A 21,105-nucleotide genomic window follows, 5' to 3' on the forward strand; every position below is an offset into this window, starting at 1 on the left:
CCCAAAACCAGACCCCAAAGCTTTGGGGCTGCAGGAACGGAACAAACCTCAAACCAGACCCCAAAGCTTTGGGACTGCAGGAACACGACAAACCCCAGAGTGGGATTGGGATCCCTGTCCTGGGGTTGGGATCCCAGTCCTGGGTTGGGATGGGATTGGGATCCCTGTCCTGTCCTGGGACAGGGATTTGGGATTTGTATCCCTGTCCTGCCCATGGATGTTCCCAGCACAGCAGGAATGGGAAGGGCGCCTGTCCCAAAGCCCTGGGGTGGGTGTGGGACAGACCCAGCTGGTTCCAGCCAGTGCTGAGCCTGTCCCTGTCCTTATCCCCATGTCCCCTGTATCCCTGTCTCTGTGTCCCCATGCCTGTGTCCCTGTGCTTCCATGTCCCCATGTCCCCATATCCCTGTTCTCGTGTCCCTGTCACCATGCTTATGTCCCTGTGTCCCTGTCCCCATGTCCCTGTCCCTATGCCCATGTCCCCGTGTCCATGTCCCCCTGTCCCCATATCCCTGTCCCCATGCCCATGTCCCCATGCCCATATCCCTTGTCTCCCTGTCCCTGTGTCCCCCTGTCCCTGTCTCCATGTCCCCGTGTCCCTGTCCCCATGCCCATATCCCTATCCCTGTCCCCACGTCCCCCTCTCCCCATGTCCCTGTCTCCCCCTGTCCCCATGTCCCTGTCCCCATGTCCCTGTCCCCATGCCCATGTCCTTGCCCTTCTCTCCATGTCTGTGTCCCCATATCCATGTCCATGTCCCCATGTCCCTGTGTCCGTGTCACCATGTCCCTGTCCTCATGCCCCCCTATCCCTGTCCCCCTATCCCTGTCCCCCTATCCCTGTCCCCATGCCCATATCCATGTCCCCCTATCCCCATGCCCATGTTCCTATCCCCATATCCATGTGTCCCTGTCCCCATGTCCCTGTCCCATGTCCCCTGTCCCTGTCCCTGTCCCCCTGTCCCTGTCCCTGTCCCTGTGGGTGTCCCCAGCTGGTGAAGCTGTGCAGTGGGATGATCGAGGCAGGCAAGGTTTACATCACCACCAACAAACACTTTGTCAGCGGCGTGCGGGACCTGGCCCAGCAGTGCAAGAAGGATGAGATGATCTCTGTGAGTCTGGGGGGCACACAGAGGGCTGGGGGCTGCTCTGGGGGGTCCTCAGGGGGCTGGAGGATGCTCTGGGGGGCACACAGAGGGCTGGGGGTGCTCAGGGGGGCACACAGAGGGCTGGGGGCTGCTCTGGGGGATGCTCTGGGGCCTGGGGGATGCTCATGAAGGGCTGGGGGCTGCTCTGGGGGATGCTCTGGGGGCTGGGGGATGTTCAGGGAGGGCTGGGGATAATCAGGGGGCTGGGGGATGCTCAGGGGGGTCCTCAGGGAGGGCTGGGGGGTGCTCAGGGAGGGCTAGGGGGCAGAAAGAGGGCTGGGGACTGCTCTGGGGGGTGCTCAGGGGGCTGGGGGCTGCTCAGGGAGGGTTTGGGGCTGCTCAGGGAGGGCTGGGGATGCTCAGGGAGGGCTGGGGATGCTCAGATCCCTGCTGACCCCTGCTCTTGGCATAGGGAGGGCTGGGGGATGCTCAAACTCCTGCTCATGGCTCAGGGAGGGCTGGGGGATGCTCAGATTCCTTCTGATCCCTGTTCCTGGCCAAGAGAGGGCTGAGGAATGCTCAGATCCCTGCTGATCCCTGTTCCTGGCTCAGGGAGGGCTGGGCACTGCTCAGATCCCTGTTCCTGGCTCAGGGAGGGCTGGGCACTGCTCAGATCCCTGTTCCTGGCTCAGGGAGGGCTGGGCACTGCTCAGATCCCTCCTGCTGGGAATGGATCACAAATCCAAGCCCCTCACGCTGCTTGAGCTGCCACTCCAAATGAGATTTGGTGTTTGGGAGGATGCAGAGAGTATTTGATAACTCAAACATCCACTTGAAATGAGCTTTGGTGTTTTTTGGGATACAGAGTGTGATAACAGCAGGCTGGAAGGTCAGAGATACACTTCAGACGAGATTTGGTGTTTGGGAGGATGTAGAAGCTGTGTGATAACTCAAACATCCACTTGAAATGAGCTTTGGTGTTTTTTGGGATACAGAGTGTGTCTGATAACACCAGGCTGGAAGGTCAGAGATCCACTTCAGACGAGATTCGGTGTTTGAGGGATGCAGAGAGTGCTAAGAGCAGGCTGGAAACTCAGAGTGAGATCCACTCCAAATGAGGTTTGGTGTTTGGGAGGATGCAGAGAGTGTTTGATAACTCAGAGATCCACTTGAAATGAGATTTGGTGGTTTTTGGGATACAGAACCTCTGCTAACACCAGGCTGGAAATTCGGAGTGAGATCCACTTGCAATGAGATTTGGTGTTTTTGGGGAATGCAGAGAGTGTTTGATAACTCAGAAATCCTCTTTAAATGAGATTTGGTGTTTTTTGGGATGCAGAGAGCATCTGATAACTCCAGGCTGGAAATTCAGAGATCCTCTTCAGATGAGATTTGGTGTTTTTGGGGATGCAGAGTGTTTGATAACTCCAGGCTGGAAATTCAGAGTGAGATCCACTTGAAATGAGATTTGGTGTTTTTTGAGATGCAAAGTGTCTGATAACTCCAGTCTGGAAATTCAGAGTGAGATCCACTTGAAATGAGGTTTGGTGTTTGGGAGGATGCAGAGAGTGTTTGATAACTCAGAGATCCACCTGAAATGAGATTTGGTGTTTGGGAGGATGCAGAGAGTGTTTGATAACTCAGAGATCCACTCCAAATGAGGTTTGGTGTTTGGGAGGATGCAGAGAGTGTTTGATAACTCAGAGATCCACCTGAAATGAGATTTGGTGTTTGGGAGGATGCAGAGAGTGTTTGATAACTCAGAGATCCACCTGAAATGAGATTTGGTGTTTTTGGGATACAGAACCTCTGCTAACACCAGGCTGGAAATTCAGAGTGAGATTCTCTTCAGATGAGATTTGGTGTTTTTGGGGATGCAGAGAGTGTCTGATAACAAACTCAGAGATCCACTTGAAATGAGAAGAAAAATCAAAAGTGATATTTGGTAAATAACACATTCCTTTCCAGGGGAAGGACAAATTGATGGATTTCTGAGTTGACCACTGGTGTCAGGGAGGTGTTTCCCTCAATCCCTGATCAAACTCCAAACCCTATTTAAACCCCAAACCAAGATAAATTTTCTTTTTCTTTCTCATCTCACAACCTTTCTTGTCCTCTGATGACAGATCTCAGCTCTGGGCTGGCAGATAAAGGCTCAAAAATCCCAAAAATCCCTTTCCTGTGACATCAGTGACTCCTCAGAGCCTTCCTCACCCCTCTCCTCTCTTCACTGCCAGTTCTCTTCACTTTTTTATTTTTTAAAAAATTATTAATATTATTTTTTTATTATTTTTTGCAGGAGTGCCTGGATAAATTCGGGGACAGCCTGCAGGAAATGATCAATTACCACATGGTGAGGAGTCTGACTCTGGCACTGCTGGTGTCCCCTGTGCTTGTCACAGAGGTGCTGGAAGGGTGACAAAAGCCCCTCGTGGAGGAGGAGGAGATTATTATTATTTTTATAATTATTTTAGAATTTATTTAATATTTTTTGTTTATTTTTCATTAATTTTTTCCTTTATTGTTTTCCCTTTATTATTATTATTAACCCTTTATTATTATTATTATTTTCCCATTTGTTTTTTCCCGTTTGTTTTTTCCCCTTTATTATTATTTCCCCCTTTATTTTTATTTTCCCCTTTATTATTATTTCCCCCCTTTGTTATTTTCCTCCCTTTGTTATTTTCCCCCTTTATTATTTCCCCCTTTATTATTTTTTCCCCTTTATTTTTTCCCTTTGTTATTTTTTCCCTTTATTATTTTTTCCCTTTATTATTTTCCCCTTTATTATTTTCCCCTTTATTATTTTTCCCTTTGTTATTTTCCCCTTTATTATTTCCCCCCTTTATTATTTCCCCCCTTATTTTTTTCCCCTTTATTCCCCCCCTTTATTTTCCCCCCCTTTATTTTCCCCCTTAATTTCTTTCCCTTTATTTTTTCCCTTTTATTTTTTCCCCCTTTATTTTCCCCCTTTATTATTTTTCCCCCTTTATTATTTACCCCCTTTTTCCCCCCTTAATTTCTTTCCCCCCTTTATTATTTACCCCCCTTTTTTCCCCCCTTAATTTCTTTCCCCCTTTTATTTTCCCCCTTATTTTCCCCTTTATTTCTCCTTTTATTTCCCTCCTTTTTCCCCCTTTATTTTCCCTTTTTTCCCCTCCTTTTCCCCCTTTATTTTTTCCCCCTTTTTTCCCCTTTTCTCCCCCCTTTTCCCCTCTTTATTTATTTTCCCTTTATTTATTTTTCCTTCATTTCCCCTTTATTTTTCTTTTTATAACCCATTTTTTTCTCCTTTCCTTTCCCCATCCTCTCCCTCCCACAACTCTGAGGTTGTTCCCGGTGCAGGAGCTGCAGCTCTGCCTGACCCACTTTTGTCACAGCCCCAGGGGCTGAAATGCACCAAAACTGCTGCAGGAAAAAACTGCACCAAAACTGCTGCAGGAAAAAACTGCACCAAAACTGCTGCAGGAAAAAACTGCACCAAAACTGCTGCAGGGAAAAACTGCACCAGAACTGCTGCAGGAAAAAACTGCACCAAAACTGCTGCAGGAAAAAACTGCACCAAAACTGCTGCAGGGAAAAACTGCACCAGAACTGCTGCAGGAAAAAACTGCACCAAAACTGCTGCAGGAAAAAACTGCACCAAAACTGCTGCAGGAAAAAACTGCACCAAAACTGCTGCAGGGAAAAACTGCACCAGAACTGCTGCAGGAAAAAACTGCACCAGAACTGCTGCAGGAAAAAACTGCAGAAAAGGAATCGTGGAATTCCTGATTCCAGGCCGGAATTCCAGGCAGGAATTAATTCCAGGATTTTCTTCTTCTGGCATCTCAGAGCTCCCAATTCCAGGCAGGAATTCCAGGATTTCTCCTGCTGGAATCGTGGAATTCCCGATTCCAGGCACATTCCAGGCAGGAATTACAGGATCTTTCCTGCTGGAATTGCAAAGCTCCTGATTCCAGGCAGGAATTCCAGGATTTTTTTTCTTCTGGCTTCTTGGAGCTCCCGATTCCAGGCAGGAATTCCAGGATTTCTCCTGTTGGAATCATGGAATTCCCGATTCCAGGCACATTCCAGGCAGGAATTCCAGGCAGGAATCGTGGAGCTCCTGGTTCCAGGGGGGAATTCCAATATTTCTCCTGCTGGAATTGCAGAATTCCCGATTCCAGGCAGGAATTCCAGGATTTCTCCTGCTGGAATTGCAGAACTCCCCATTCCAGGCAGGAATTCCAGGATTCCTGCTGGAATCACAGAGTTCCTGATTCCAGGCACATTCCAGGCAGGAATTCCAGGATTTCTCCTGTTGGCATCATGGAATTCCTGATTCCCGGCACATTCCAGGCAGGAATTCCAACATTTCTCCTGCTGGAATTGCAGAACTCCCCATTCCAGGCAGGAATTCCAGGATTTCTCCTGCTGGAATCACAGAGTTCCTGATTCCAGGCACATTCCAGGCAGGAATTGCAGGATTTCTCCTTCTAGAATCACAGAATTCCTGATTCCAGGCACATTCCAGGCAGGAATTGCAGGATTTCTCCTGTTGGAATCATGGAATTCCTGATTCCAGGCACATTCCAGGCAGAAATTCCAGGCAGGAATCGTGGAGCTCCTAATTCCAGGCAGGAATTCCAGGATTTCTCCTGCTGGAATCGTGGAATTCCCAATTCCAGGCAGGAATTCCAGGATTTCTCCTTTTGGCATTGTGGAATTCCTGATTCCAGGCAGGAATTCCAGGCAGGAATTCCAGCATTTTTCCTGCTGGAATGGAGATGCAGCACAGGGGATCCAGTGCCCTCCTCTGGGCAAACCGGGAATTCGGGGTGGGATTGAAAAATGGGAATTCAGGGTGGGATTGACACGGCAAAATTGGGAATTGATATTTTTCCCCTTCTTCAAAATAATTGAATTTTTTTTCCTTCTTCAAAAGAATTGATAATTTTTTCCCCTTCTTTGAAATAATTGATATTTTTCTCTTTTTCAAAATAATATTTGAAATATTATAATATATATTATATAATATATATTATATAAAATACACATTATATTACATATAATATATATTATATATTTTATATTTATTATTATATATATTATATTTTTCCCCTCTTTCAAAAGAATCGGGTTTTTTCCCTTTTTCAAAATAATTGATAAGAATTAATAATAATTGAAAAGAATTGATAAGAATTGAAAAGAATTGATAAGAATTAAAATTAATTGAAAAGAATTTATGTTTTTCCCTCCTTCAAAATAATTGATAATTTTTCGCTTTTTTTCAAAATAATTTATATTTTCCCCCCTTTTTTCCAAAATAATTGATTTTTTCTCCCTTTTTTTCCAAAATAATTGATTTTTTCTCCCTTTTTTCAAAATAATTGCTATTTTCCCCCTTTTCTGTGTTGCAGATCCTGTTTGACCAGGCGCAGAGGTCGGTCCGGCAGCAGCTGCACAATTTTGTCAAAGAGTGAGTGAGTTTTTGGGGTTTGTCCTTTCCCTTGGATCTTTGAGCTTCCCATTGCACCTGTCCTGAGTGTGCTGGGGGCAGAATCAAAACATCCCTGCAGGGCTGATCCTGTGGGACAAACCCATCCCAGAATTAATTCAGATCCTGCAGGTCAAACCCATCCCAGAATTAATTCAGATCCTGCAGGATAAACCCATCCCAGAATTAATTCAGATCCTGCAGGTCAAACCCATCCCAGAATTAATTCAGATCCTGCAGGATAAACCCATCCCAGAATTAATTCAGATCCTGCAGGTCAAACCCATCCCAGAATTAATTCAGATCCTGCAGGATAAACCCATCCCAGAATTCAGATCTTGTGGGATAAACCCATCCCAGAATTAATTCAGATCCTGCAGGATAAACCCATCCCAGAATTAATTCAGATCCTGCAGGACAAACCCATCCCAGAATTCAGATCCTGTGGGATAAACCCATCCCAGAATTCAGATCTTGCAGGACAAACCCATCCCAGAATTAATTCGGATCCTGCAGGACAAACCCATCCCAGAATTCAGATCTTGTGGGACAAACCCATCCCAGAATTAATTCAGATCCTGCAGGACAAACCCATCCCAGAATTAATTCAGATCCTGCAGGATAAACCCATCCCAGAATTCAGATCTTGTGGGATAAACCCATCCCAGAATTAATTCAGATCCTGCAGGATAAACCCATCCCAGAATTAATTCAGATCCTGCAGGACAAACCCATCCCAGAATTCAGATCCTGTGGGATAAACCCATCCCAGAATTCAGATCTTGCAGGACAAACCCATCCCAGAATTAATTCGGATCCTGCAGGACAAACCCATCCCAGAATTCAGATCTTGTGGGACAAACCCATCCCAGAATTAATTCAGATCCTGCAGGACAAACCCATCCCAGAATTCAGATCCTGCAGGACAAACCCATCCCAGAATTCATTCAGATCCTGCAGGACAAACCCATCCCAGAATTCAGATCCTGCAGGACAAACCCATCCCAGAATTAATTCAGATCCTGTGGGACAAACCCATCCCAGAATTCAGATCCTGCAGGACAAACCCATCCCAGAATTAATTCAGATCCTGTGGGACAAACCCATCCCAGAATTCAGATCCTGCAGGATAAACCCATCCCAGAATTAATTCAGATCCTGTGGGATAAACCCATCCCAGAATTAATTCGGATCCTGCAGGACAAACCCATCCCAGAATTAATTCGGATCCTGTGGGACAAACCCATCCCAGAATTAATTCGGATCCTGCAGGACAAACCCATCCCAGAATTCAGATCCTGTGGGACAAACCCATCCCAGAATTCAGATCTTGTGGGATAAACCCATCCCAGAATTAATTCAGATCCTGCAGGACAAACCCATCCCAGAATTCAGATCCTGCAGGATAAACCCATCCCAGAATTAATTCAGATCCTGCAGGATAAACCCATCCCAGAATTAATTCAGATCCTGTGGGATAAACCCATCCCAGAATTAATTCAGATCCTGTGGGATAAACCCATCCCAGAATTAATTCAGATCCTGTGGGATAAACCCATCCCAGAATTAATTCAGATCCTGTGGGATAAACCCATCCCAGAATTAATTCGGATCCTGTGGGACAAACCCATCCCAGAATTAATTCGGATCCTGCGGGACAAACCCATCCCAGAATTCAGATCCTGTGGGATAAACCCATCCCAGAATTAATTCAGATCCTGCAGGACAAACCCATCCCAGAATTCAGATCCTGCAGGACAAACCCATCCCAGAATTAATTCGGATCCTGCAGGACAAACCCATCCCAGAATTCAGATCCTGCAGGATAAACCCATCCCAGAATTCAGATCTTGTGGGATAAACCCATCCCAGAATTCATTCAGATCCTGCAGGACAAACCCATCCCAGAATTAATTCGGATCCTGCAGGACAAACCCATCCCAGAATTAATTCGGATCCTGCAGGATAAACCCATCCCAGAATTCAGATCCTGCGGGACAAACCCATCCCAGAATTAATTCAGATCCTGCAGGATAAACCCATCCCAGAATTCAGATCCCATTTCTCCCAATTTCCTTCCCAATTTCCTCCCCAATTTCCTCCCCATTTTCCACCATTTCCTCCCCAATTCTCCAAACTTCTTCCCAACTTCTCCCCATTTCAACCAAATTTCTCCCCGTTTCTCCCCATTTTAAATGAATTTCTCCCCATTTTCTCCCCATTTCTCCCCAATATCTCCCCATTTTAAACCAATATCTCCCCAATATCTCCCATTTTCTCCCCATTCCTTCCCATTTCAACCCCATTCCTCCCCACTTTAACCCAATATCTCCCCATTTCACCCCAATATCTCCCCATTTCACCCCAATATCTCCCCACTTTACCCCAATCTCTCCCCATTTCACCCCAATCTCTCCCCATTTTACCCCAATCTCTCCCCATTTCAACCCAATCTCTCCCATTTTTTCCCCATTTTACCCCAATCTCTCCCATTTTTGCCCCACTTTACCCCACTCTCTCCCCGTTTCAACGCAATCCCTGTTCCCCGCAGCGACGTGCGCAAGTTCAAGGAGAGCAAGAAGCAGTTTGACCGCGTGCGGGAGGACATGGAGATCTCGCTGGTGAAGAACGCGCAGGCGCCGCGACACAAACCCCACGAGGTGGAGGAGGCCACGGGCACCCTCAGCATCACCAGGAAATGCTTCCGCCACCTGGCCCTGGACTACGTGCTGCAGGTCAGCCCAAAATTTGGGGGTTTTTATTTGTTATATTATATAAATTATATCATATATCATGTATTTTTATATTATAGATATCGTTATTCTAGTATATAATATTATTGTTACATTTTATTACCCCTACGTGCTGCAGGTCAGCCCAAAATTTGGGGGTTTTATTTATTATATCATATAAATTATATCATATATTATATATTTTTATATTATAGATATCGTTATTCTAGTATATAATATTATTGTTACATTTTATTACCCCTAAATAAATTTGCCCCTAAATAAATTTACCCCTAAATTTACCCCTAAATAAATAAATAAAATTTGGGGGTTTTTATTTATTATATCATATAAATTATATAATATATTATATATTATTATATATTTTTATATTATAGATATCGTTATTCTAGTATATAATATTATTGTTATGTTTTATTACCCCTACGTGCTGCAGGTGACAACATTTGAGGGTTTTTATTTATTATATCATATAAATTATATCATATATTATGTATTTTTATATTATAGATATCGTTATTCTAGTATATAATATTATTGTTATGTTTTATTACCCCTACGTGCTGCAGGTCAGCCCAAAATTTGGGGGTTTTTATTTGTTATATGATATAAATTATATCATATATTATGTATTTTTATATTATAGATATCGTTATTCTAGTATATAATATTATTGTTACATTTTATTACCCCTACGTGCTGCAGGTCAGCCCAAAATTTGGGGGTTTTTATTTGTTATATTATATAAATTATATCATATATTATATATTATTCGTTATTCTAGTATATAATATTATTGTTATATTATTATATATTATTGTTATATTAATAATATTATTGTTATATATTGTTATATATATATTTTTATATTATAGATATCGTTATTCTAGTATATAATATTATTGTTACGTTTTATTACCCCTACGTGCTGCAGGTGACAACATTTGGGGGTTTTTATTTGTTATATCATATAAATTATATCATATATTATGTATTTTTATATTATAGATATCGTTATTCTAGTATATAATATTATTGTTATGTTTTATTACCCCTACGTGCTGCAGGTGACAACATTTGGGGGTTTTTATTTGTTATATCATATAAATTATATCATATATTATATATTATTATATATTTTTATATTATAGATATCGTTGTTGTATTATATAATATTATTATTGCATTTTCTCTAATTTTATATCTAATATCTCATGATATATTGTTATATTATATTGTATTATAATTACATTTTATCTTATTGTATATCTAATATCTTATATATTACATTATATTACATTATATTACATTATATTATAATATATTATATAATATTATTAGTACATTTTATATTATTCTATATCTAATATTATATATTATTATATTATAGATATCGTTATATTATATAATATTATTATTGCATTTTCTCTAATTTTATAGCTAATATCTTATTATATATTATTATATATTATTATATTATATTATAATTAAATTTTATCTTATTGTATATCTAATATCTTATATATTACATTATATTACATTATATTACACTACATTACATTATATTACATTATATATTATTATATAATAATATATAATATTATTAGCACATTTTATATTATTCTATATCTAATGTTATATATTATTATATTATAGATATCATTGTTATATTATATAATATTATTATTGCATTTTCTCTAATTTTATAGCTAATATTTTATTTATTATATATTATTATATTATATTATTATTACATTTTATCTTATTATATATTTAATATCTTATATATTACATTATATTACATTATATCACATTATATTACATTATAATATATTATACAATATTATTAGTACATTTTATATTATTCTATATCTAATATTATATATTATTATATTATAGATATCGTTATATTATATAATATTATTATTGCATTTTCTCTAATTTTATAGCTAATATCTTATTATATCTTATTATATATTATTATATTATATTATATTATAATTAAATTTTATCTTATTGTATATCTAATATCTTATATATTACATTATATTACATTATATTACATTATATTACATTATATTACATTATATAATAATATATAATATTATTAGCACATTTTATATTATTCTATATCTAATGTTATATATTATTATATTATAGATATCATTGTTATATAATATTATTATTGCATTTTCTCTAATTTTATAGCTAATATCTTATTTATTATATATTATTATATTATATTATTATTACATTTTATCTTATATATCTAATATCTTATATATTACATTATATCACATTATATTACATTATATTACATTATAATATATTATACAATATTATTAGTACATTTTATATTATTCTATATCTAATATTATATATTATTATATTATAGATATCATTGTTATATTATATAATATTATTATTGCATTTTCTCTAATTTTATAGCTAATATTTTATTTATTATATATTATTATATTATATTATTATTACATTTTATCTTATTATATATATAATATCTTATATATTACATTATATTACATTATATTACACTACATTACATTATATTACATTATATATTATTATATAATAATATATAATATTATTAGCACATTTTATATTATTCTATATCTAATGTTATATATTATTATATTATAGATATCATTGTTATATTATATAATATTATTATTGCATTTTCTCTAATTTTATAGCTAATATCTTATTTATTATATATTATTATATTAATTATTACATTTTATCTTATTATATATTTAATATCTTATATAATACATTATATCACATTATATTACATTATATTACATTATATTATATAATATTATTAGTACATTTTATATTATTCTATATCTAATATTATATATTATTATATTATAGATATCTTTATTGTACTAGATAATATTATTACATCTTATCTTATTATATATCTAATATCTTATTTATTATATCTTATTGTATTATAGATATCATTATTATATAATATTATTATTACATTTTACCTTATTATATATCTAATATCTTACTTATTATATATTATTATATATAAGAGGAATATTTGGAATATTTGACAGGAATATTTGGAATATTTGACAGGAATATTTGAATTTTTCCCCTCCCCAGATCAATGTGCTGCAGGCCAAGAAGAAATTCGAGATCCTGGATGCGGTAAGGGGAGGAGAAGAGCCCTGGCTGCTCCTCGGGGAGGAAATTCAGATTATTTTAGGGATTTTCAGGCTGGAGAAGGTTGTTTTTCCCTTCTCTGAGCTCACAGTAAGGTGGGAGGGAGGAGGAAAGTAAAGTGGGGTTTTTTTGGGGGAAAAAAATCAAAAAGAAAGTAAAAATAAAATTTAAAAACTAACTAAATAAAAATAAATCAATTAAATATATAAATAAAATAATAAATAAATAAATAAATACTAATATAATAAATAGTAATAAAATATACTATATATATATATATATAAAGTAAAAAAATAAAGTTAAAAAATAAAAATACCTTTTTTTTGGTGGAGAAAAAGGGATGAGGGTTTTTTACTCTGTGCCCACAGCAAAGCAGAAAGAAGGAAAAAAAAGGGATAATTTTCTTCAGGAAAGTCAAAAATAAAGTAAAATAAAACTTAATAATGTATATATAAGTGTATAAATATATATATGTATCTATATAGTAAAAAAAAATTAAAACCCTTATTTTTTAGTTGGGAAAAAGAGATGAGAATTTTTTACTCAGCCCCAGGAAACTTTGTGCTCACAGCAAAGTGAAAAGAAGTAAAAAAAGTGATAATTTCCCTTGGGAAAATTAAAAATAAAGGATCAAACCCATATTTTTTTGCAGGGACACGGGGCTGGGTGTTCTCCCCGTGGCCCTGATGCAGCTGTTCTCTCTCCAGATGTTGTCCTTCTGCAGCTGGAGATTTAAATATATATAAATAAATATATAAAAATAAATAAATTAGTATATATATATATAAAAAAAGTTTTAAAAGCCATTTTTTTGGGTGGAAAAAAAGAGATGAAGGTTTTTTACTCTGCGCCCACAGCAAAACAAAAAGAAGTAGAAAAGGGATAAATTTCTTTGGGAAAGTCAAAAATAAAGTAAAATAAAACTTAAAATTAAATAATAATAATATATATATAATTATATAAGTATATAAAAATATATAAATATTTATATATATATATATATATAAAAAGTTAAAAAAATTAAACCCCTTTATTTTTTAGTTGGGAAAAAGAGATGAGAATTTTTTACTCAGCCCCAGGAAACTTTGTGCTCACAGCAAAGTGAAAAGAAGTAAAAAAAGTGATAATTTCCCTTGGGAAAATCAAAAATAAAGGATCAAACCCATATTTTTTGAGGGACACGGGGCTGGGTGTCCCCGTGGCCCTGATGCAGCTGTTCTCTCTCCAGATGTTGTCCTTCTGCAGCTGGAGATTTAAATATATATAAATAAATATATAAAAATAAATAAATTAGTATATATATATATAAAAAAAGTTTAAAAAGCCATTTTTTTGGTGGAAAAAAAGAGGTGAAGGTTTTTTACTCTGCGCCCACAGCAAAACAAAAAGAAGTAGAAAAGGGATAAATTTCTTTGGGAAAGTCAAAAATAAAGTAAAATAAAACTTAAAATTAAATAATAATAATATATATATATAATTATATAAGTATATAAGTATATAAAAATATATAAATATTTTTTTATATATATATATATATATATATAAAAAAGTTAAAAAAATTAAACCCCTTTATTTTTTAGTTGGGAAAAAGAGATGAGAATTTTTTACTCAGCCCCAGGAAACTTTGTGCTCACAGCAAAGTGAAAAGAAGTAAAAAAAGTGATAATTTCCCTTGGGAAAATCAAAAATAAAGGATCAAACCCATATTTTTTTGCAGGGACACGGGGTTGGGTGTCCCCCCGTGCCCCTGATGCAGCTGTTCTCTCCCCAGATGTTGTCCTTCTGCAGCTGGAGATTTAAATATATATAAATAAATATATAAAAATAAATAAATTAGTATATATATATATATAAAAAAAGTTTAAAAAGCCATTTTTTTGGTGGAAAAAAAGAGGTGAAGGTTTTTTACTCTGCGCCCACAGCAAAACAAAAAGAAGTAGAAAAGGGATAAATTTCTTTGGGAAAGTCAAAAATAAAGTAAAATAAAACTTAAAATTAAATAATAATAATATATATATATAATTATATAAGTATATAAGTATATAAAAATATATAAATATTTATATATATATATATATATATATAAAAAGTTAAAAAAATTAAACCCCTTTATTTTTTAGTTGGGAAAAAGAGATGAGAATTTTTTACTCAGCCCCAGGAAACTTTGTGCTCACAGCAAAGTGAAAAGAAGTAAAAAAAGTGATAATTTCCCTTGGGAAAATCAAAAATAAAGGATCAAACCCATATTTTTTGAGGGACACGGGGCTGGGTGTTCTCCCCGTGCCCCTGATGCAGCTGTTCTCTCTCCAGATGTTGTCCTGCTGCAGCTGGAGCCTTATGTATATATAAAAGTAAATATAAATAAATATAAATAAAGTGAATAAATAAAAAAATTTAAAAATAATTAATTAATGAATAAATTTTTAAAATATATATTTATATATATAAAAACTAAAGTTTAAAAAGCCATTTTTTTGGTGGAGAAAAAATAGATGGGGGTTTTTTACTCTGAGCTCGCATCAAAGCAGAAATAAGTAGAAAAGTGATAATTTCCCTTGGGAAAATCAAAAATAAAGGATCAAACCCATATTTTCTTGCAGGGACACGGGGCTGGGTGTTCTCCCCGTGGCCCTGATGCAGCTGTTCTCTCTCCAGATGTTGTCCTTCATGCACGCCCAGTTCACCTTCTTCCAGCAGGGACACAACCTGCTGCTGCAGCTGGAGCCCTACATGAAAAAACTGGCCACAGAGGTGAGGGGACAGCACAGGGGACAGGGGACATGGGGACATGGGGACACGGACAGGGGACATGGGGACAGGGACAGGGGACAGCACAGGGGACAGGGACATGGGGACAGGGACATGGGGACAGGGACATGGGGACAGGGACACAACCTGCTGCTGCAGCTGGAGCCCTACATGAAAAAACTGGCCACAGAGGTGAGGGGACAGCACAGGGGACAGGGACATGGGGACAGGGACATGGGGACAGGGACATGGGGACAGGGACAGGGGACAGGGACAGGGGACATGGGGACAGGGACATGGGGACAGGGACATGGGGACAGGGACAGGGGACAGGGACACAACCTGCTGCTGCAGCTGGAGCCCTACATGAAAAAACTGGCCACAGAGGTGAGGGGACAGCACAGGGGACAGGGACAGGGGACAGGGACATGGGGACAGGGACATGGGACAGGGGACAGGGACATGGGGACAGGGACATGGGGACAGGGACATGGGGACAGGGGACATGGGGACAGGGACAGGGACATGGGGACAGGGACAGGGACATGGGGACATGGGGACAGCACAGGGGACAGGGGACAGGGACAGGGACATGGGGACAGGGACACAACCTGCTGCTGCAGCTGGAGCCCTACATGAAAAAACTGGCCACAGAGGTGAGGGGACAGCACAGGGGACATGGGGACATGGGGACAGGGGACATGGGGACAGGGACATGGGGACATGGGGACAGGGACATGGGGACAGGGACAGAAACTGGCCACAGAGGTGAGGGGACAGGGGATGGGGACATGGGGACAGGGACACAACCTGCTGCTGCAGCTGGAGCCATACATGAAAAAACTGGCCACAGAGGTGAGGGGACAGCACAGGGGACAGCACAGGGGACAGGGACATGGGGACAGGGGAAATGGGGACAGGGACAGGGACATAGGGACAGGGACACAACCTGCTGCTGCAGCTGGAGCCATACATGAAAAAACTGGCCACAGAGGTGAGGGGACAGCACAGGGGACAGGGACATGGGGACAGGGGACAGAAACTGGCCACAGAGGTGAGGGCAGCACAAGGACATGGGGACAGGGATGAAGGACAGGGGACAGGGGGATGGGGACAGAGGACATGGGAAAGAGGGATAGGGGGACAGGGATGGGGGACATGGAATAGGGACATAGGGACAGAGACATGGGGACAGGGACATGGGGACAGGGACAGGGATGGGACAGAGGGACAGGGACATGGGGACAGGGGATAGAGGGATGGGGACATGAGGACAGGGGACAGACACTGGCCATGGAGGTGAGGGGACAGCACAGGGGACATGGGATGGGGAGACAGGGACAGGGGACAGGGACAGCACAGGGGACATGGGGACAGGGATGAAGGACAGGGGACAGGGACATGGGGACAGGGAATGGGATAGAGGGACATGGGGACAGGGACAGGGGACAGGGATGTGGGGACAGGGACAGGGGACAGGGAACAGGGATGAGGACATGGAGACTGGAGACAGGGGACATGGAATGGAGACAGGGGACAGAAACTGGCCATGGAGGTGAGGGGACGGGACAGGGGACATGGGGACAGGGATGGGGACAGCACAAGGACATGGGGACATGGGATGGGGACACAGGGACAGGGATGGGATGGAGGTACAGGGGACAGGGACATGGGGACTGGGGACAGGGATAGAGGGACAGGGGGACAGGGGGATGGGGACAGGATGAAGGGACAGGATGGAGGGACAGGGATGGGGACAAGGGGGACAGGGGACAAGGAATGGGATGGAGGGACAGGGATGGGATGGGGGGACGGGGACAGGGGACAGGGATAAGGACAGGGGACAGGGATGAGAACAGGGACAAGGAACAGGGACACAGGGACAGGGGAGAGGGATGGAGACATGGGGCCAGGGACAGGATGGGGGAATGGGGACAAGGACATGGGGACAGGACAGAGGGGCAGAAGCAGAGGCTCATTTTGCCTTTTTTTCCTCCTTTTCGCCTCTTTTTCTCCCTTTTTCTTGCCCCTTTTCCCCTCCTTCCCCCCCCCCCCTTTCCCCCCTCTTTTCCCTTCCTTTCCCCTCCCTTTTTGCCCCTTTTTCCCTCCTTTTCCCCCCTTTTCCCCCTTTTTTCATCTATTTCTGCCCCTGTTCTCTGCCCTCACCCCACCCCATCCCCTCCATCCCCATCCTGACTTTTCCATCCCTTTTTTCCCCAGCTGGACCAGCTGGTGATCGACTCAGCCGTGGAGAAACGGGAGATGGAGCACAAACACGCCCTGATCCAGCAGAGGGTGAGTCCTGGGGCTCCACCTGCCCCAAATTCCGGATTTTCCTGAATTTCCTGGATGTTCCTGAGTCCTTGTGGCTCCTGGAGCCTCAAATTCAGGATTTTTCTGGGTGTCCCCAAGTCCTTGTGGCTGCTGGAGTCTGAAATTCAGGATTTTCCTGGATTTTCTGGATATCCCCGAGTCCCTGGTGGCTACTGGAGTCTGAAATTCTGGATTTTCCTGAATTTCCTGGATGTTCCTGAGTCCTTTTGGCTGCTGGAACCCCCAATTCTGGATTTTTCTGATTTTCCTGGGTGTTCCTGAGTCCTTGTGGCTGCTGGAGCCTCAAATTCTGGATTTTCCTGGATGTTCCTGAGTCCTTTCGGCTTCTGGAGTCTCAAATTCCAGATTTTCCTGATTTTTCTGGGTGTCCCCAAGTCCTTGTGGCTGCTGGAGTCTGGAATTCAGAATTTTCCTGATTTTTCTAGATAATCCCTGAATCCCTTGTGGCTCCTGGCAGCTCTAGCTCATTCCAATTCAGAATTTTCCTGAATTTCCTGGGTGTCCCTGAGTCCTGGTGGCTCCTGGAACCCCAAATTCTGGATTTTCCTGATTTTTTCTGGATATCCCTGAGTCCCTTGGGGCTCCTGGAGTCTGGAATTTAGGATTTTCCTGAATTTCCTGGGTGTTCCTGAGTCCTTGTGACTGCTGGAGCCTCAAATTCTTGATTTTCCTGGATGTTCATCAGTCCTTTTGGCTGCTGGAGTCTCAAATTCCAGATTTTCCTGAATTTTCTGGATATCCCCAAGAGCCTCGTGGCTACTGGAGTCTGGAATTCAGAATTTTCCTGATTTTTCTGGGTGTCCTTGGGTCCCTCATGGCTGCTGGAGCCTCAAATCCAGAATTTTCCTGAATTTCCTGCGTGTTCCCGAGTCCTTGGCAGCTCCAGCTGCTTAAAATTTGGGATTTTCCTGATTTTTCTGGACATCCATCAGTCCCTTGTGGCTCCTGGCAGCTCCATTTGCCTGAAATTCTGGATTTTCCTGAATTTCCTGGGTGTTCCTGAGTCCTTGTGGCTCCTGGAGCCTCAAATTCCGGATTTTCCTGGATGTTCCTGAGTCCTTGTGGCTGCTGGAACCTGAAATTCAGAATTTTCCTGATTTTCCTGGATAATCCCTGAGTCCCTTGTGGCTCCAGCTCCATAAATTCAGATTTTTCTGATTTTTCTGGATAATCCCTGAATCCCTTATGGCTCCAGCTCCATAAATTCAGAATTTTCCTGATTTTCCTGGATAATCCCTGAGTCCCTTGTGGCTCCAGCTGCAGAAATTCAGAATTTTCCCATTTTTCTGGATAATCCCTGAGTCTCTTGTGGCTCCAGCTCCATAAATTCAGAATTTTCCTGATTTTTCTGTCTGTTTTTTATCCTCTCTCTGTGTCTAATGGACACATTAAATTCCCTCTAATTTAAATTAAATTTAAAATTCCCTGATTTAACCAGAATTTTTCCAACCCTGTGAAAGTTACAGAAACATCAATTTAAATTTAAATTTAAATTAATTTAAATTTAAATTAAATTTAAATTCCCTGATTTAACCAGAATTTTTCCAACCTTGTGAAAGTTGCAGAAACATCCAAATTAATTTGATTTATTTATTTTTTCTCTCCTTTTCTCCCTTTCCTGCTCTGCAGACCCTCCTGCAGGTGAGTACCCACCTAAATTTCCTTTTTCTGTCATTTTTATCCCTAAAAATTAACAATTTTGGGGATTTTCTGCAAGAAACACACAAAAAAAAAATCAGTGAAGTTTTTATTTTAAAGCTCAGTTTTTATTTTAAAGCAAATAAATAAATGAGATTATTACAAATAAATAAAAATAGTAAATAAATGAATAAATAATAATAATGAATGAAAATATAGTAAATAAATAAAACAATAAAAGAATGAATAATTAAATAAATAAATAATAGCAAATAGATAAAAATATAGTAAATTAATAAATAAAATAATAAAATATTGGATAAATAAATAATAGTATAATAATAATATAATAATAATATAATTATTACAAATAAATAAAAATAGTAAATAAATGAATAAATAATAATAATAAATGAAAATATAGTAAATAAATAAAACAATAAAATCATGAATAATTAAATAAATAAATAATAGTAAATAGATAAAAATATAGTAAATTAATAAATAAAGTAATAAAATATTGGATAAATAAATAGTAGTATAATAATAATAAATAAATAAAATAATAAATAATGAATGAATATAAATAAATAGAAATTAATATAATAAATAATGAACATAAATAATAATAATATATAGAGAAATAAATTAAAATAACAATTAATAGAAAGGAAAAGAAATAAATAGAAATAAATAGATAAATTACAAATAATAAAAAATAAAAATGAAACAACAAATAAATAAATAAAATACATAAATAACAAAAATAATTAAAAAAATTAAAAATAAAAATAAATAAATTTAAAAAAATTAAGAATAAATAAAAAAATAAATTTAAAAATCTGGGATGTAAAAATAAATCCCAAAGCCCTCCTGGTGCCAGGGCAGGGAGATGCTGCTGGGGGAGGAGGAAAAAGCAGCAAAAACTGGAAATTCTCCTCCTTTTGTCCCTCCCTCCTTCCCCTCCCAGGCCCAGAATGAGGATCTTGGGCAGGTTGGAAAATCTCCCGGTAAGGAAAATCATCCCCCAGAAAAAATAACAAAAAATGGGAATTAAAAGGGTTTTTGAGTGGGGAAAAATGGGAATTAAAAGGGGTTTTGAGTGGGGGAAAATGGGAATTAAAAGGGTTTTTGAGTGGAGGAAAATGGGAATTAAAAGGGGTTTTTGAGTGGGGAAGAATGGGAATTAAAAGGGTTTTTGAGTGGGGGAAAATGGGAATTAAAAGGGTTTTTGAGTGGGGGAAAATGGGAATTAAAAGGGGTTTTGAGTGGGGAAAAATTGGGGAAAAAAAAGGATTTTTTTTTTTTTTTAGTGGGGAAAATTGGGATAAAAAAGGGTTTTTGAGAGGAGAAAAAAATGGGATAAAAAAGGGATTTTTGGGTGGGGAAAAATGGGAATTAAAAGGATTTTTTGAGTGGGGAGAAATGAGATAAAAAAGGGTTTTTGAGAGGGAAAAAAAACGCGATAAAAAAGGGTTTGTGAATGGGGAAAAATGGGAATTAAAAGGATTTTTTGAGTGAGGAAAAACGGAGGAAAAAAAGGATTTTTTAATGGGGAAAAATGGGAATTAAAAGGATTTTTTGAGTGGGGAAAAATGAGATTAAAAAGGGGTTTTGAGAGGGAAAAAAAAGGGATAAAAAAAGGGTTTGTGAATGGGGAAAAATGGGAGAAAAAAAGGATTTTTTGAATGGGGAAAAAAGGATTTTGTGAGTGGGGAAAATCAGGAGAAAAAAAGAGTTTGTGAGTGGGGAAAAATGGGAATTAAAAGTATTTTTTGAGTGGGGAAAATCAGGATAAAAAAGGATTTGTGAGTGAAGAAAACCGGAATAAAAACAGGATTTATGAGTGGGGAAAAATGGGAGAAAAAAGG

At 39.0% G+C, this 21,105-nt stretch overlaps 1 protein-coding gene across 1 annotated transcript in view; it reads left to right on the forward strand.

Moving 5' to 3' along the window:
- The window catches only part of ACAP3 (ArfGAP with coiled-coil, ankyrin repeat and PH domains 3), a 93,764-nt gene that overhangs the window by 46,297 nt on the left and 26,362 nt on the right, over positions 1-21,105 (forward strand). The window contains exons 3-10 of the mRNA XM_083876713.1: positions 992-1,111; positions 3,387-3,440; positions 6,490-6,548; positions 9,118-9,301; positions 12,455-12,499; positions 15,170-15,265; positions 17,483-17,557; positions 19,226-19,237. Of these exons, the coding sequence (XP_083732839.1) occupies positions 992-1,111; positions 3,387-3,440; positions 6,490-6,548; positions 9,118-9,301; positions 12,455-12,499; positions 15,170-15,265; positions 17,483-17,557; positions 19,226-19,237 (645 nt within the window). The remainder of the gene's footprint in view (positions 1-991; positions 1,112-3,386; positions 3,441-6,489; positions 6,549-9,117; positions 9,302-12,454; positions 12,500-15,169; positions 15,266-17,482; positions 17,558-19,225; positions 19,238-21,105) is intronic.

Source organism: Zosterops lateralis, assembly GCF_965231275.1.
Source record: "Zosterops lateralis genome assembly, chromosome: 22".
NCBI lineage: Eukaryota > Metazoa > Chordata > Aves > Passeriformes > Zosteropidae > Zosterops > Zosterops lateralis.